Source organism: Dipteris shenzhenensis, chromosome 5 (assembly GCF_047967505.1).
Source record: "Dipteris shenzhenensis isolate YYH24624 ecotype China chromosome 5, Dip_SZ_1.0, whole genome shotgun sequence".
Taxonomy (NCBI): Eukaryota; Viridiplantae; Streptophyta; class Polypodiopsida; order Gleicheniales; family Dipteridaceae; genus Dipteris; species Dipteris shenzhenensis.
Genome location: NC_141600.1, coordinates 52,251,574 through 52,269,293, shown reverse-complemented (window position 1 = coordinate 52,269,293; position 17,720 = coordinate 52,251,574). Strand labels below are relative to the sequence as shown.

The 17,720-nt window shown below is 44.3% G+C and overlaps 1 protein-coding gene across 1 annotated transcript; it reads left to right on the top strand.

Annotated features, from left to right (window-relative positions):
• The first annotated feature begins 9,039 nt into the window (after positions 1 to 9,039).
• UVH1 (Restriction endonuclease, type II-like superfamily protein) lies at positions 9,040 to 17,465 on the top strand. Its single transcript, XM_087374742.1, has 7 exons — positions 9,040 to 10,942; positions 11,086 to 11,244; positions 11,329 to 12,123; positions 15,305 to 15,415; positions 15,515 to 15,775; positions 16,386 to 16,609; positions 16,692 to 17,465. Exons 1-7 carry the CDS (start codon positions 9,545 to 9,547, stop codon positions 16,900 to 16,902), a joined length of 3,159 nt encoding a protein of 1,052 aa, XP_087230868.1. The 5' UTR covers positions 9,040 to 9,544; the 3' UTR covers positions 16,903 to 17,465.
• Positions 17,466 to 17,720: the final 255 nt, after the last annotated feature.

The following is a 17,720-nucleotide window of genomic DNA, read 5'->3' as shown; positions in this document are numbered from 1 at the left end:
AGAGAGAGAGAGAGAGAGAGAGAGATAGATAGATAGATAGATAGATAGATAGATAGAGAGAGAGAGAGAGAGTGAGTGAGTGAGAGAGAGAGAGAGAGAGAGAGAGAGAGAGAGAGAGAGAGAGAGAGAGAGAGAGAGAGCCGGAGAGATAGAGAGAGAGAGAGAGAGAGAGAGAGAGAGAGAGAGAGAGAGAGTTGGAGAGAGAGAGAGAGGTACACAATTAAAGAAGTTTTGATTCTGTAGTGAAAGACTTCCATGTGTAATTCCTGGGGACGTGCTATCAGTCTTCCGCCTGTGGAGTACCCTCTGTTGGGATTTCGTTTCTAACATTCAATACTGGGGAGGTTTGCGTGTTGTGATTGAGAGTGATTGAACAAAGGAGATTCTATCTAGCATGGCTGCTCAATCAGCTTCTTTGTCCAAAGCTATGGCTTCCATTTCGAGATAATGGTGCAGGTGCAGTTGCAAGGCTCTAGCATTATCCATTCAAGATGATGGTGATAATGGTGATGGTGCAGTTGCACAGATGCATTAGATGTTGAGAGTTCACGCTTAACATCATGTGATCATGTGTGCATAGCACCATCATGTGATCATATGTGCATAGCACTAACCTTATAGAGTGCTATAAAGGAAAGGGTTAGATCCCCTAACCCTAACCCTAAAAGGGTTTGTATATATTCTATTTTTTCAACTAAATCTAGTGTACAGTTAGTCATTTGTGGTGTGCTCTCTAGCTGTGCCCTCTCTCCTCATCTCCACTCTTCTCCTCTCCCCTCTTCATATTTTGTCATGGTATCAGAGCTCCCTTGCCTTTCGCTGAGGCATTGCGATCCATATGCGAGAGTGAGATAGAGATCGATTGAGAGATCGAGAGATTGTGAACTTGAGTGTTCTCTTTTGTTGAGAGAACTTCATTCATTTCATGTGTGAGAATTTCCATCCATTTTGAAAGAGAATTTCTGTTCATCTCTTTCGAGAGTTTGTGAGAGATATTCAGAGAGGAAGAGAGGTTGTGAAAACCAAAAGGAGAGAGAGACCTTTTCAAGCCTCTACAGCAAGCGGGTTCAACGAATGGCTTAACAAACATCTTTGATTTGAGGAGTTCTTTGTGAAAGTTTCGGTTCTCTTCTTCATCTACTCCTTGGTTTGGTTCTTTGAGAGAGGGTGCTTATCTTCTTCATGAAGGTTCTGTGAGGTTGCAAACTCACAAGGCCTCTAAGGCCAACGCCTTCATGACTCGCAAGTAGCAAGTTCCAAGAGCCAAGGCTTCCAAGAGCCCACAGCTAGCCATCTGCTTCTGCAATGACCCTTTCGGGATTCTCCACCAGATTTTCATCGCTTGATCAACCACTGCGTTATGCTTATTTGTTTGGTAGGCCTCCTAATATTCAAAACGGAGGGTGCAGCAATTCCACGCTTGTTCCAGATTTTTGATTCTGCCGGCGGCTCCAACAAAGTTCCACACGAACTCCAAGCAAGCCTGCAAAGCAATCGACGCCAGCGAAGCGGCTCCTACACCGTGCTCCAGACTTTGCAATAGCCTTCATATCAGCTCCTCTACGATCTAGCACCAATGAATCTGCAAGAGCTCCAAGCCCACCGACGGACGGGCCTCAACGCTCTAGCTGTTGTGTGCTCCATTGAGCGCTAACGCCTCTGCAGACTCCAATGCTCCATCAGCAAATTCTGCTGACTCCAGTGTAGCTAGCATCACCGTAGTGCAACAGCACATCCAATCCAAATGATGCCCTCGACCACCACTCCTAGGAAGGACGGCCAAAGCTCTAGCTGCGCCACAATAAAGCTGCACGAATCGGACGGAAGAGAGCATCAGAATCAATATCATCGTCGAAATCTTTCCTAGATTCCGGTGACCTACAGCTAGACACATGGCATAGGCCTTATCCTCAGGGTCACCACACAGCAGGTTTGGCCATCAAAATGCCACATCACCTTATCTGGTTAAGTTAACCCAGGTACCGTAACCCTAGTTATCAAGCAGATAGGGTTGGTCAGTGTCTTGACACGTGGCAGATAGGATGATACCAGGGTGAAGTCAATTTGACCCTGGGTTAGTAAGCTTGGTCAGCATTTACCACATCATCAATGCCACATCATCACCAACTACCACGTCATCACCTTATCTCTATCTGCCACATCATTAGCTTATATGCCACATCATCCTACCACATCACCACCGACTGCCACATCAGCTGACCCGTCATCATTGCCACGTCAGCTGCCACATCATTGCTTCCACGTCAGCATTGCCACATCACCTTACCGACATCATCTGTGCCACCTCAGCACTGCCACCTCAGCAGTCCAATCAGCACTGACCCTCTGCAGGCACACTGTGCACACACTGCATGTGCGCACTCCTGCCACCTCAGCACAGAGCTTCACAGGCACACCTCTTGCTAAGCGCAGCGCCACATCATCACTGCATGTGACTCACAGTGACACATCATCATTGAGCACCATTTGCACTCCTTTTGCCCCTCCACCTAGATCAAGTCATATCTCTTGATCCAGGAAGAATTTGAGGGCGCTCCAAAAAGGAAAGTCGCTTGTTTTTTTGTGCTCTACGCGCTCGTTACATCACGCACACATTTCGGTGCAAGTTACACTCACATTTGAGCCTCGCCGACAAAACCACTTCCTTCACGCACATTTGCCTCTACATCGATGCATCTGACCCAGCACTTAAAAAGAACAAAAGAAAAGGAATTATTTGCTGTTCTTTCATCGATCGACGGTTGGTTTAGATCTAGATCAGAGTAGACTAGATCACCATAGAGGGGACGCTTTGAATTCCCCAACTTGCCAATCTAAGCCATGCCCGAAATTCCCGACTAGTACCTACTCGGAGTCAGTCCATACGCTCACATCCGATTTCACATCATTACATTACCTGAAACCTTATGTTCATCAGTTTAGTGAGCAGACTTCAGAGTTCAGAGGCATTGCAGATTGATTCAGTGGGTAGATAGCATTTGATTTCACACACACATGCCACCATTGTAAAGCCTATTCGGCTATCTCACGGCATCGTGCACATCATTTTCAGCCTTGTAAAGCCTCTTGGCTATTCCCGGCATCATTGCCACAAGCCTTGTAACACAGATCAGATTTTATATACTGCAGTTCTATCTTCACCGACAGTACAGAGATTTCACTTGGCATCTTCAGTGTATTTGCAGTTGATTCATACAGAGATTTTCACGACACTTCTGAGTACATTTCTTGCACCATGTCGACTAGCAACCTCAATCTGGAGGCATCTGCTAAGTTAGACAACTCCAATTACGGTCCATGGAAATACCGAATGGAGACCATTCTTGTGCTTTAGGACAAATGGGAGTATGTCGATGGGTCTACACCTAGACCATTGGCCGATCCAGCCACCAGTAGCTCTACTCCATCTGTTGTCACAGCACCAGCAACAGGATCTACATCGGGATCTACATCTACACAAACAATTTCCGCACCAGTAGCAGATCCTGCCATTGCCCGAGCTCAAGCAGAATGGGATAAGAAAGACAAGTATGCCTATCACCTGATCAAGCAGAATGTGCAAGATGTCATGCTAGGACAACTCAACACAGTCAAGACATCAAAAGAAGCATGGGATATGTTCGCCGCTCTCTACGAGTCCAAGAACACATCCAGAATTCTCACCCTGAGAAACCAGATCAACCAAAGTTTCCGCAACAGTAGTGAAACCGGTCATGTTTATGTACTTCGCATTAAAGACTACAACAATCAACTTGCAGCAGCAGGAGAGACTATGAACCCCGCAGAAATGGTTCAAGTAATCTTGAATGGACTAGGAGAAGGATACGAGAATCTAGTCCAGAGTATTGCCATCCAAAAGCAAATTCCAACACTGGAAGAACTTCAGTCAGTTCTACTTGGTGAAGAACTCAGGACTCAGGCCATTCAAGCACGTAAAGGTCATTCTAATGATCAGGCATTCACAGCTTCAGATAGAAGCAGAGGCAAAGGCACAAACAGAGGTAGATCATACCAGAAAATTGGTCATCATCAACAAAATCAAAGTCAGCATCAATCAGCATCAGCATCAGCATCAGCATCATCCTCAGCAAAATCAGAATCAGCAAAGAAGAAATCATTCCAATTGAGGAAGATTCCAAGGACGAGGGAATGCATCCACCAATGTGTCAAACATTCAGTGCAACTACTGTCACAAGTTTGGACACTATGAAAGAGATTGTCGCAAGAAGCAGTACGACCAAGGCGGTCAATCGAGGGAATTCCCGAGGAAGAGGAAATCATCGTGGTGGACATTCTAGTCACAGTCATTTTGCAAATGAACATGGAAATATGTTTCTTGCAAGCGAGGAATTGCATCAGACTGATCCAATGCACCTAGACACTGATTTCAATCCCAAAGAGGATTAACAGGATCCTTGGTACATCGACAGCGGTGCATCATCTCATATGACAAATCATCAGGAATGGTTCACAGAGATGAAACCATTAGAAGGTCAGAAGAATGTCATCTACACAGCAGACAATACACCGAATCTAGTTCAAGGGATAGGTGTTATCCCTATGAACAATTTTACTGGTACAAAAGGATTAGTCAAAGATGTGCTCTATGTTCCGAAGCTCAGCAAGAACCTTTTGTCAGTAGGTCAAATGACGGAACACAATTACAAAGTCATCTTCGACGGTGATGAATGCACTATCAGATACAAATCTAAAAGATGTCAGCTAGTCGCAAAAGGTGTCAACGAAGGACGCTTATACAGAATGCTAGCTACAGTACCAGATATGCATGCCATGTCAGCTCAAATGCAACAGATGCCACTATCTGCAGAATGGCACAAGAGATATGGTCATGTCAACTTCAAGTACTTGTTAGATCTCCGGAATCAGAATATGGCAATTGGGATTCCAAAGCTACAGTTTCTTGGAAAGGTTTGTGAAGCATGCTGCTTCGGCAAACAAAAGCGAACCAACTTTGTCAGAAGTACCTCTCGTGCACAAGGTATTCTTGATTTGATACATACAGATGTATGGGGTTATGCCCAGACCCGCATCATCAATGGTTCACTTTACTACTTGACCTTCATCGACGACTATAGCAGATATTGTTGGGTCTACTTTCTGAAAGAGAAATCTGAAGTGTTTTCCAGATTTCAAGAATTCAAAGCCATGGTAGAAAACCAAACAGGCAGAAAGATCAAGGTCATGAGATCAGACAGAGGAGGTGAATACATGTCTTCAGCAGTTATGAACTTTTGCAGAAATCACGGCATTCGAAGACAATTCACATGTGCAGATACTCCTCAGCAAAATGCAAGAGCTGAAAGGAAGAATGGGACTTTAGCAGACAGTGCTAGAGCAATGTTGAGTGAAAAGCATCTTCCGAATCAGTATTGGGCAGAAGCAATAGCTACAGCAAACTACTTGCTTAATTGGCTTCCTACCGAACCGATACAGGGTATGACTCCCTATGAAGCATTCACTGGACACAAGCCACACATTGGGCACCTCCGCATATTTGGTTGCATAGCATATGCCCACATACATGATGATCATCACAGAAAATTGGATGCGAAGTCACGCAAATGCATCATGGTTGGCTACAGTGAAGAAAGCAAAGCATACAAATTGTATGATCCCATCAACCGCAAAGTCATTATCTCCAGAGATGTAATCTTTGATGAGGAATCAGAATGGAAAACCTCACCTACACAGGAGATAGAAGCATCGACTTCACAGTCATCTATAGAACAGGTTGATGAAGAAGAGCAAGAATTGCCAGCAACACCCCAAGCCGAGCCACAGCGGCTCAGACGGTCTACTAGGGAAAGCACCAGATTGACATATGCTCAGAAAGGCAAAGCAATTCAGGTGGAAACCACCAACTATGTTCTTATGACTACCATCATGGCTACAGAAGAGCTAGTGTACTTCGAAGATGCAGCAGACAAGCCAGAATGGCAAACTGCTATGAATGAAGAAATGGATGCTTTGTATAAGAATAATACTTGGAAATTATGTGACCTTCCACTAGGAAAGAAGGCCATAGCAAACAAATGGGTATACAAAGTGAAGTACAATCCAGATGGCAGTATTTAGAGATACAAAGCCAGAATAGTTGCAAAAGGATTTGCACAACAATATGGTCAGGACTATGATGAGACTTATGCTCCAGTAGCAAAGATGGATTCCATATGGTTCTTGATATCACTAGCGACACTAAGCAAATGGAATGTGTATCAGCTCGATGTCAAGAATGCATTTCTCAATGGTTATCTAGACGAGGAAGTCTACATGCAACAACCTGCAAGTTATGTTGAACCAGGAAAGGAGAAAAAGGTTTGCTATCTCAAGAAAAGTCTCTACGGCTTAAAGCAAGCACCCAGAAGTTGGTACAGCAGAATTGACAAGTATTTTGCTGATCTGGGATACATGAAGTCCAATGCAGATCATGCTCTCTACTACAAAATTCAAGGGGAAGACATTACTATTGCACTTTTGTATGTAGATGATCTGATTGTGACAGGAAGCAAGGATAGCTTCATCAGAAAATTGAAACAAGACTTATCTGCAGAGTTCGACATGAAAGATCTTGGACTTATGCACTATTGTCTTGGAATTGAGTTTTGGAGAGATTCAGATAGCACATTCATGAGTCAGCTCAAGTATGTTGACAGTCTCCTGAAGAAGTTTCATATGGCAGATTGCAAGATTGCAGCCACTCCCATGGAACAGAGTTTGAAACTTACTAAAGACTCAAAAAAGCCTACAGTCAATGATAGATACTACAGGCAACTCATCGGATCTCTTATATATCTGACAATCACATGGCCAGATATTTGTTATGCAGTAAGCTCACTAGCATAGTTTATGGCAAATCCAAAACAGTCTCACTGGAATGCAGCCAAAAGAGTCTTGAGATACATCAGAGGTACAAGACAGTTTGGGATAGAATACAGAGGAAGTCATCCACGGTTGCATGGATACTGTGACAGTGACTATGCCGGAGATCATGAGACCATGAGATCGACATAGGGATATGCATTTTTCCTTGGTCAAGGTGCTATATCATGGTTGTCAAACAAACAGCCAACTGTTTCTTTGTCTTCAACTGAAGCAGAATATAGGGCACTCACTACAGGTGCATGTGAGGCTATATGGCTCAGAAGACTATTGTCAGAAACAGATTACTTTGATGAGTCAAAGCCAACAACAATATACCGTGATAATCAATCGGCTCAAGCATTGGCCAAAAATCCAGTATATCACTCTAGGACAAAGCACATTGATGATCGCAACTTCGAGACCCAACGGAGCGGGTCTCTAGCCCACCATCATAAACGGGTCAGGTTACTCGTTTGACTAGAGCACTAAAAGCATATAGGTGCTTTTCACAATAAAAAGACTATATACAATAAAAAGACTATATAAACATTTCAAACCTATTAGATTTGAAGAGATGATCTACTTGATTTGCAAGTTTGGGCTTAATGGCATGTGAAGCTTTGGCAAGCCTCGCGATGACCTTATGCTCTACTCTCACAAGCCTAAAAGCTTGACTTACTACAGTGATCAAACTCCCATTTTCCTGAGGTTGGAGAGGCACGTAACGCTGGCTAAGTGGAGAGTGAGAATGTTACATGCTCTACTTCGGACTTCCCCTAATGATAGTTGTCTTTTTGTGCTGTCTAGAGTCTACTGAACGATTTGAGAATGTTGGAATCATCCCGTTCAAGGACACACGTAGATCCTCTCAGGGTCACATTGGCAAGTTTTCTGAATGTTGTCTCTTGGTGTTCGACTACGATTACGACTATTGACATTCAGGTGATATGCCAATTTCTTATCCATTTGCGAGACTTATCCTCGGTGCTAATATTCTCGGCGTTTATATGCTCAGCGTTATCTCAGCACCCATGGAAGGGCCCGTTCCGTTGAATTATAACTCTTTGGGGAAGGAAGTGCGTCGCCTCCCCACCCACACTATGTGTTGTTATAATAATTATATATAATATAATATAATATAATTTTTTTCAATTATTGGTCCATTCAAAATTTATTATTTTTAATATGAATTCTTACAACATTCCTCTCATTTAATGCATGTTATCGATGCGAGGGAGCAAGGAAATCCAAGCTGGATGCAAGATTGAAGGATGACTACACCTTTCATATGGTTGAAGTCCATGTGACAATATTGTAAAAACTACAACAAGGATCAGTTATTGTATCGCCTTATTCATGTATTTGTTGGACTTGAGCTTCCAAAATATGGACATCACAAAATCAATAATAAATCACCACCCCTAACATTTGCAGGGAGGATTGGGTCCTAACGGACCCTGTGTCGCGTCTCATGTCCATTATTTTACTCATTCTCTTTTTTCCTCAAACAATTGATAAAATAGAAGAATTCAGCTCCAATTTGGAGTTGGTAGTTACTTGCTCCATGATGCGGAAAGAATGCCTGCCGCTCAAATCTAGTTATTTCAAGTGGAAATTTCTCAAAAATTAAATGAACTCTAGGGACTCCCTCCAATGGAGGGAGTGCATATAGCTCTCTTTAGGTTAGTTGGCCTCTTTTGACTTCATCTCTCGCTCCAACTAATTAGGGTGTTTACACACTGAAGGGTGCCCAAGGCTGGGCACCCTTTTGGACCAATAGGAAGCTTGAGTTTTGGCTTTGGGCGGGCACCTCTTTACACACACTGCCCATCCCTAAACCAAATAATCTGACGTGGAGTCCACGTCTTGCCCTCTCCAAGCCCTTCCATGGGCAGCCAAGCTTGGCTGCTTAACGATGGGCAGGCTGATGATAGCCAATGGTTGAAATCCTCTGGGTCCCTCAACTCCAATCAGAGCTTGGTGTGTGCTTTGGCGGTGTCTAAAGGGGGTGCCCATGGGTGGGCACTCAGTTTTTAAAAAACTTCACGATGGGCGGGTGGTGTGTAATGGGGTGTGCCCATTCCAGCTGCTCTTTGGGCACCCTTTGTAAAGAAATATAAGTATTTTAGCATTTTTCGTTGAGCAGGGAAGCACAGGGACACTCTTGGCCTAAAATGAAGTCTTCTCAAGAGAAAGGAGGAGACCTTGGAGAAGAACACCAGAGTCTATCGGTTGGACAATAAAAGGGCGGTTCGGCAAAATTGCAACAAATCATGAAAGGAAGTAGAGGAGGAGGAGGAGGAGGAGGAGGAGGAGCTGCTGCGTCAAAGAAATAGAGGAGGAGGAGGAGGAGGGACGAAGGGCGGTTTGGCAAACTTGAAACAAATGATGGAAGCAAGTCTCTGATGAAGTGGAGGAGGAGGAGCGAGGGCGGTTTGGCAAACTTGCAAGAAATCATGGAAGCAAGGCTGTGATGAAGAAGGAGGAGCAAAGGGCGGGTTGACAAAATTGCAACAAATCATGGAAGCAAGTTTTTGATGAAGCAGAGGAGGAGGAGGAGGAGGAGGAGGAGGAGGAGCAGCAGCAGAAGAAGAAGAAGCAGCAGCAGCAGGCAGGAGGAGGAGGAAGAGCAGCAGCTGCGATGTTGCCCATTCACGAGCACATCGTAGGGGAGCTTCTGCAGCAAGATGGGCTCGTGGTGATGGGTGCTGGCCTTGGCCTTCCCAAGGTGCTTGCCTCGCTTCTTCGTCTTCACTCTGCCTCTCATGGCGTTGTTTTCATCTTGTCTGCTTCCGATTCCCAACGAATCTGTATCAAAGAAGAGCTTCTCGAACAAGACCCAGCTTCCCATCTCCCCCTCGACGTCAACACTGATTATACTGGCGCCGATAGGCTCGAATTCTACGCCCAAGGTGGGGTGTTCTTCATCACTTCTCGTATCCTTATCGTCGATTTGCTGAACGAGAGAGTTCCCCTGCACAAAGTTGCTGGATTGGTCATCCTCAATGCCCACAAGCTTTCCGAGACTTGCACCGAGGCTTTCATCGCCCGGCTTTACAAGGCTGGGAATAGAAAGGGCTTCATCAGAGCTTTTTCTGACAAACCTCATGCTATGATCACTGGGTTCTCGAAAACGGAAAGGATAATGAGAAGCCTTTTCGTCAGGAGGCTGCACCTTTGGCCTCGTTTTCAGATGTCAATTGCTTCGGCTTTAGAGGAAAATCATCCAGAAGTGATCGACCTACGGATGCCGCTGACGCCATTGATGCGAAGTATTCATGCAGCTATCATCGAGGTGATGGATGCATGTTTGAAGGAACTGAGGAAAACCAACAAGGTTGACGTCGAGGACCTTACTCTAGAAAATGGACTATTCAAATCTTTTGATGAAATAGTCCGACGACAATTGGACCCCATATGGCATGTCTTAGGCAGGAAAACAAAGCAGCTGGTGACTGATTTGAGGACCTTGAGGAAGCTTGCGGACTACCTCGTTCGTTACGATGCAGTTACATTTCTAAAGTATTTGGACACACTACGGGTCTCAGAGGATGTCAAATCCATGTGGATTTTTGCCAATCCAACTCATAAAATTTTTGAGCTCGCCAAGAGAAGGGTTTTTCAAATTGTTCGGGCTGACACTGGCAATGCGATCGTGGTGGATAAAGTGCAGCTACAAGTCAACAAGAGTAGCAGAGGCTTGGGTAAACACGTCAGAGGGCGGGGTGCTAATTACAGTAGAGGCCGATCAGGGCAAGAAAGCATGCAGCATGGTAATGCCGATGGACTGAATCAGGATCCAAAGCGTAGGAAGACAAACAGCGGTAGTGCGCAGTCCGAGATACAATCCAAATCCAGGCAAAACAACATTAGTGTTGACGGAACTGAAGGTAAAGCATCGGAAGATGGGGGGAACAGTGTTGGCAGAACAATGGAGCTGAAGGCAGACCGTGATACGTGCGAGGTGCAGGGAGGAGCTCCCCAAAGTGTCGAGGTGGTGGTTGTGGCAGAGGAGATGCCTAAGTGGAAGGTTTTGCGTGTGAGTTGTGCTCCAGCCATTTGATCCTCTCAGGCCTGTTGTCCTAAAACTTTTCTTCAAACGAGAAGATATATGTAGAATTTTTGCAAGTGTAAAGAAACTAGTGACTAATGAATGGTCGTGAGAGGTTTGCTTTTATGCAGGAAGTATTGGAGGAGATTGAAGAGGAGAAAGGCAGGAGACAAGACTTGCCACTTTCCGAGAATGCATCAGAGGAAGGTGACGGAACTGTGCTGGTTGCGTGCAAGGATGAGCGCACTTGCCTGCAGCTGCAAGATTGTATTACTAAGGGACCCCAAAAGGTGCAGCTAGCTTCCCCCTTTTCAATGACAGCTCTCTTGTGTATTTGATTCGATTAGACTACGTCACCGTTCTTTCTTTTGCAGCTAATGAATGATGAGTGGGAAAAATACTTACTAGGGAGAGCAGAGTTGCATGGACTGCGTACTCGGAAGAAAAGAAACCAGGTGGCTAGAGGGGTTGGTGTTTTAAATGGCCGTGGTGGAGCTATAAGAGCGGACGATAGTAACACATCTAGGCAGGAAGAGGTGGCTCTTCTAGCAGCAGCTGCAGAAGTTGCTGTACGTGAGGACGAGCTCATTGATGTGGGAGGTGATAGGGTTCAAAGAGGAGGCAAAGCTCGAGGCAGGGGCCGTGGTAGGGGTAGGAAAGCCAATTCTGGAAAGGGGAGGAACAAGGGAAAGGCTGATAAGACAGACAGAGAAGATGCAATTGCTGCAGCCTCAGAGAATGGCTGTACATCGAGCGATGTGGTGGAACCGTCAGTTGGAAGGAGCACCAACCAGAGTAGTGATGCATCAGGGGAGAACAGTGAATTGCTCAAAGAAAAATTGAATCAGAGAGTCATTGATGAGAAAAACGAGGAATCACATATGGGAAGGCCATGCCCCTCAGTTCAGTTCTATGCTTTGGAAAGTGAACAACGTATTCTTGACATATTACGGCCATCCTTTGTTGTGGTTTATGATCCTGACATGGGGTTTGTGAGAGAGATGGAGGTGTACAAGGCAGAACATCCGCATAAGTCATTGAAGGTCTATTTTTTGTTTTATGAAAACTCAACGGAAGTACAGAAATTTGATGCTAGCATACGCAGGGAGAACAGTGCTTTTGAATCCCTCATCAGGCAGAAGGCTTCAATGATGATACCCGTTGACCAAGTAAGCTTCTAAATGCATGGTGACACGTTATTACTTGTTCCTTTTGTGTGTGTGTGTGTGAGAGAGAGAGAGAGAGATGATATGATTGTACTAAAGTCCAGTGTGACCCTTCAGAAGCTACGGGACTGGTGATCACTATCAACTAATAGTGATCTGTTACATCCAGTGAGAGAAAATATTACAAACTTGTCATGTATTGAGTACTTGTTGGGCTAGTGTGTGTGCTAGACCCAGTACTTTGTTGCGATGTTCTTTCAAGTAGCTTCCTAGCTTTTTGGCTGGCTGCCCCAGCAGATTTTTAGATTCTGCTGCCCCCATAGCCTTCTTTGATGTGTGCATAGGCTCTACATCTCAGGATTACATGTTGTTCATTTTCTACCTCCCCTGTGGGGCATATTTTGCAGGTGCTTTTCTCTCTAGGGATCCTGGGTCTTGCCCATCTACCCCTCTCTACCTCGAGATCATGTGAAGTATTTCTGATTTTGCAAATTAGATGCCTAATATATGTTGAAATGTCTTCCCCGAGGTATTTAATTTGATGCCTTATATATGTTGAAATGTCTTCCCCGAGGTATTTCTGCATTCCATGGTTGTCCATTGAGTTAATTTCCTGCTTATAAAACTACATTTTTGCTGTGCCAGAGTTTATGTAGCATTTTTTGTGTCAACAATCTCCCTATTTCACATGTATCTTCAGATTCTTCCTAGGATGCTTTCCCCTTCATGATGTTTGCTGCCATGAAGCTTGGCGAGCATTCCCTTTGCCCTTTAGTGTCTGGGGCCTTCCCGTTTTCTAACTTCTTTAGACCTCTCCCCACATCGTCTTCTGTTAGGGTGTCATGTCCTGCTTTTATAGAGAAGTAATGGTTGTCCCTCTCTTCCCGATCTCTTTCGTAGAGGTTGTTGACAAAATGTATCTTGTCTTCCTAGGATGCTTTCCCTTCCTGATGTGTGCTGCCATGAAGCTTGGTGAGCATCCCTTTGTCTTGTCTCCTCCCCATGTCAACATCTCAGCCACTAGCCCTTGTGTCTGGAGCCTTCCTGTTTGCTAGCTTCTTTAGACCTCTCCCACATCGTCTTCTGTTATGGTGTCATTTCTTGCTTTTATAGAGAATGAATGGTTGTCCTTTCTTCCCCATTCTCTTTCGTAGAGGTTGTTGGCAAACTGTATCTTGTCTTCCTAGGATGCTTTCCCCTTCCTAATGTTTGCTGCCATGAAGCTTCTGGATTACTTTTTTGGGTTCTTTTTAAGCTCGAAATTCTCGAGCTGTTTGCTCGTAAGAAATTTTATTTTCTTGCTTCTTGCCACTTGTTTGTATGCTCTAGCTTTGCACTCTTTCGTGGCTGTGTCTGCTGTTTTCCAAGCAATATTTGCTGTCCTGCATTCCTGGTTGTACCAGTTGTTGCAGGGCATACCTATGCTCCTCCCCTTGCTTTTGTGAAGCATTTATGGGCTGTTTCCTGCAGTCTTGCTGTCATGCATTTACTCATTGGCATGTAGGAGGCATGTGATAGTCTGACATTCTAGTTCCTTCTCATACATGTGTGCCGTTTGGTATTCCGTCTCCCAACAAACCTTGCTCCTTTGGCCTAGTGACATTGCTTTGTGGTCTTCTGCCCACGCACTCTGCCTGGTACTGGCTCATAAAGTGTCTGGACAGCCTGAATGATGTCCTGGCTGAGGTTGAGCAGTCACACAAATAGTCAGTCAAAGGCTTTACGGAAATCCACAAAGCAACAGTAACCTCTTTGCTTCCTCGCTTCAGACTCCTCAATGACAGCTCTCAGTGTGAAGATGTGGTCCAGTGTAGCCTGAACTCCTCAAAAACCTGCCTGCCCTATGGCTCTGAATCCATCACACTTTGCAAACCGACTAACGTGAGTGTTAAGTGTCATAAAACTTGGACACCACAAGTTTGATCACGATGGTCCTGTAGTTTTCCGTTGATATCACCGGTGGTGAAGAGTGAGCAAGAGCTAGGGTGACGTAACTGTGTATTGTAGGCTGGTTGGGTATGTTATATAGGGTGCCGCATAAGTGCGAGATGGTCAGGTCTATGAGGGGAACCTCCGCTCTAGAAACTTTTGCCAAAAATCCTTGGCTTTATTGCTAAGTAGGGTGTCTAGGAATTCTTCCTCATTCTGATGGATGAATTCCTTCTTCTTTGGATGGACCAGACGATGATATTCTCGTTTGGTTTGGGCCTCGGTCAGAAGATGATGCTTGGTCTCGAATCTAAGCTGATGGCGCCAAGGCCTTACACTCATCATCGTACCAGCTATTGTAGGGCATTGATCGAATGGGTGGCAAGCCGGTGGATCTTGTGGCATGTGGGAAGGACTCAAGTGTAGCATCGTGGAGTGACGAGAGTGTCTGTATCCTCTAGTAGGGGGATAGACGGGGGGGGGGGTAGTTTGTGATCAAATTGGATCCTCTAGTAGCGGGTGACGAGAGTAGCTGTATCCTCTAGTAGGGGGAGAGACGGGGGGGTCAGCAAGCAAAGTAGAGATGCAGGAGGCATAGACCGGGGGGGGGGGGGGCTAGTTTGTGATCAAATTGGATCTCGGTCCAAGTGTCCTGATAGGGATGTGCTCGGTGGTGGGGGTGTGACAAAATCTATGAAATTGATTTCAAACAATTTAGTATCTTCATTCTTGATGTAAAATGGTTTAGAACTATTTACAACAACATAAACAAGGTGAATGATATATATCTATCATTCATTAGGCCTGCCTGTGGGTGAGTGAAATGCTTAAGAGAGAGCATAAAATTGGAGGCATGAAAAGGAAAGAGTGTACAAAGAGTAGTAAATGCAAATGGTCCAAAAGTCAACAAGATGAATTTCATAGAGAGAGAGAGAGAGAGAGAGAGAGAGAGAGAGAGAAGGAGAAGAGAAAGGGGAGAGGGGAGAGAGAGAGAGAAGAGGAAGTCACTAAATGCATGCATTAAAGCCTCTTACAAGGAGCATACTTGGACCAATCACCTTTGTACCAAAGCAGCCTGCCAAAGTTGCTAGCAACCAATACGAAATTCTCACTCTAACAAATAGAGATTTTTAGCTTTGCAAAACTCGAACCGTTGCTAAGGCTACCCAGAGGGCAGGCCAAAAACAGATAGGTATGGTCGGGGTTGGGGGATGGATGCATTGTTGATTAATGAACTTGATTATTATGTCTGCAGGATGGGCGGATGCTGGATGCAGTAGCTAGTTCCCAATCTCCACAGACTTATTCTTCAAATTCTGTGACAAGAAAGGCTGGTGGCAGAAAGGGTCCTGAGAAGCAGATGCAGGTTTGAGAACTGCTTTTTTTTTTTGCTTTTTCCAAAATTTTTGAGAACATTTGCTTGATGAAATCTGACAGCTCAAGTTTCTTGGCATGGTGGTTACAGGTAGTAGTTGACATAAGAGAATTTGTTAGTAGCCTTCCATGTGTCCTCCATCAGCAGGGCATGAGGATATTACCTGTAAAATTGGAGGTGGGAGATTATATACTTTCTCCAGACATATGTGTGGAGCGCAAGAGTGTGTCAGACTTGTTTGCCAGCTTTGCTTCAGGTCGTCTCTACAATCAGGCAGAGACAATGACACGCTATTATCGAATACCAGTGCTGCTCATCGAATTTTCTCAGGAAAAAAGTTTCTGTCTTCAGGTATAAATGATCATTAAGCATCTGATGATCTTATAATTAGAAGCATAATTTTTTGTCAAAATATATTTCTAGTTTGCTGGCAGTGATATTTCTAGTCTGCTGGCAGTGTACATCAAGCGGCTAGGGAAGCTTCCATTGTATTCTCCAGTAGTACTCTTCAGAATCCTTTTTTTTTGTGAAAATGAAGTAGCTTCTTGTGATAAAATGATGGAGGTGTTAGCCCTATTTATCTGGGCTTAACTATTTTCCTAGCGATAGGATTACTTTCATTTGTATCTCTCTTAATGTCTTTATGGTACTCAAGCCGTAATCTAGTTTGATCACAAGTTGATTTTTACGTGGGAGCTGGTTTTGTTGTAAGTTCAGAGGTAACTCCCGTGTCTTGAGGATGGGTTGGTTGCATGCCTGTAGGAGTATAAAGGGAGACCATGTTTTTTTAAATAAAATTTGTTATGCTTCCTGTTGGATTGTTGGAGTCTTTTACATACCCTCTGAACGCATCTCTGTGGATTTTTCGGTGAGGCAATGGTCTCTCTCTTTTTGAGGGAAGGAGGGCTGGGGCTGGTGGTAGAAGATCACTAATGTGTTATTTATATGGTTGTTTTCGCAGTCGGCTAATGAAATGGGAGAGGACATAATTCCTGCAAATATTGTATCAAAGCTATCCTTGCTAGTACTCCATTTTCCTCGATTACGAATTGTATGGTCTCGCAGCCTTCATGCAACTGCTGATATATTCGCAACTCTAAAATCCAATCAAGATGAGCCAGATTTAGACAAGGCGATGCGGGTGGGAGTGCCCACAGAAGATGGTCTTATTGAAGGCGATCTGAGGTGAAGGTTGCATTTGTTTCTCCCTGTTCAGCCAAGGTGTGCTTTATCCACTTTTACCTAAGTATGTTGGCATTCACTACAGGGCCGAAAATTACAACACTGCAGCAGTGGAGTTATTGCGAAGGCTTCCTGGGGTGACCAATGCAAATTATAGGTCCTTGATGGATGGCTGTAAGAGCCTAACAGACCTTGCTTACCTACCATTAGAAAGGCTTGCAGAGCTTATGGGTGGTCAACGTCCTGCTCGAATGTTGCGCGATTTCCTGGATGCAAAATGCCCAGCTTTGGTATAAGACAAATGTGTTCCTGTACAGACAAATGTGCACCCACCAACCTTCTCTGCGTGTAGATAGAGATAATTACATATATTAGTTTCTGAATATTTATCATTCTTTGATGATTTAGTTATCATTTCCGAGACGAGCTACAATAAACAGTCATCAGATTCAAATCCAAGTTGAATCAACAACCACGTGTCAAAATGTGGAACCTTCTATATTCAGTAGGTTGACTAGCAAAGGGGTAAGCTTAATGAAGTTGCTACACATGGAGTAATACTTGAAAGTGGGCATTTGGATACGGCCAGCAATTGCATAAACTGCCTAAAGAATTTCCCATGCATGCTCTCGCTGCTTGTGCTTGCACAACATATGAAATTGTAGGGTGAAAGAAACTGCTACACATGCGCAAGTCTCATCCACACCATTGGTGCTCCATAAACGGACACCGTTGGACTCATAGATACCCTGCACATTAGGTGCATGCTGAGTAAGCTATGATGTAAGAGACAAGGCCAAGCAATTGTGGCGGCTATTCATGCAATGATCATTGGACAGGTGAGGTGAGTATGTGATTCTTGCACAAGGTGCTTAGTTCTTGTAAACCATGTTTTCATAGTGAAAAATGAATCTCGTTCCATTGAATGTGCTTGCCTTGATACGATCCCTCATTAGAGTTGTTTTGCTTGTAGTTTTAGATCCCTCTTCCTCATGTTCATACATACATAGTTTTGATAGCTAGATTCTCTAGTTATTCATATATTTCTACTTTGTCTCTTCTTCTCAATGTTTCTATCCATGTCTCATCTATCTCAAGCTGTAGATATTCTTAC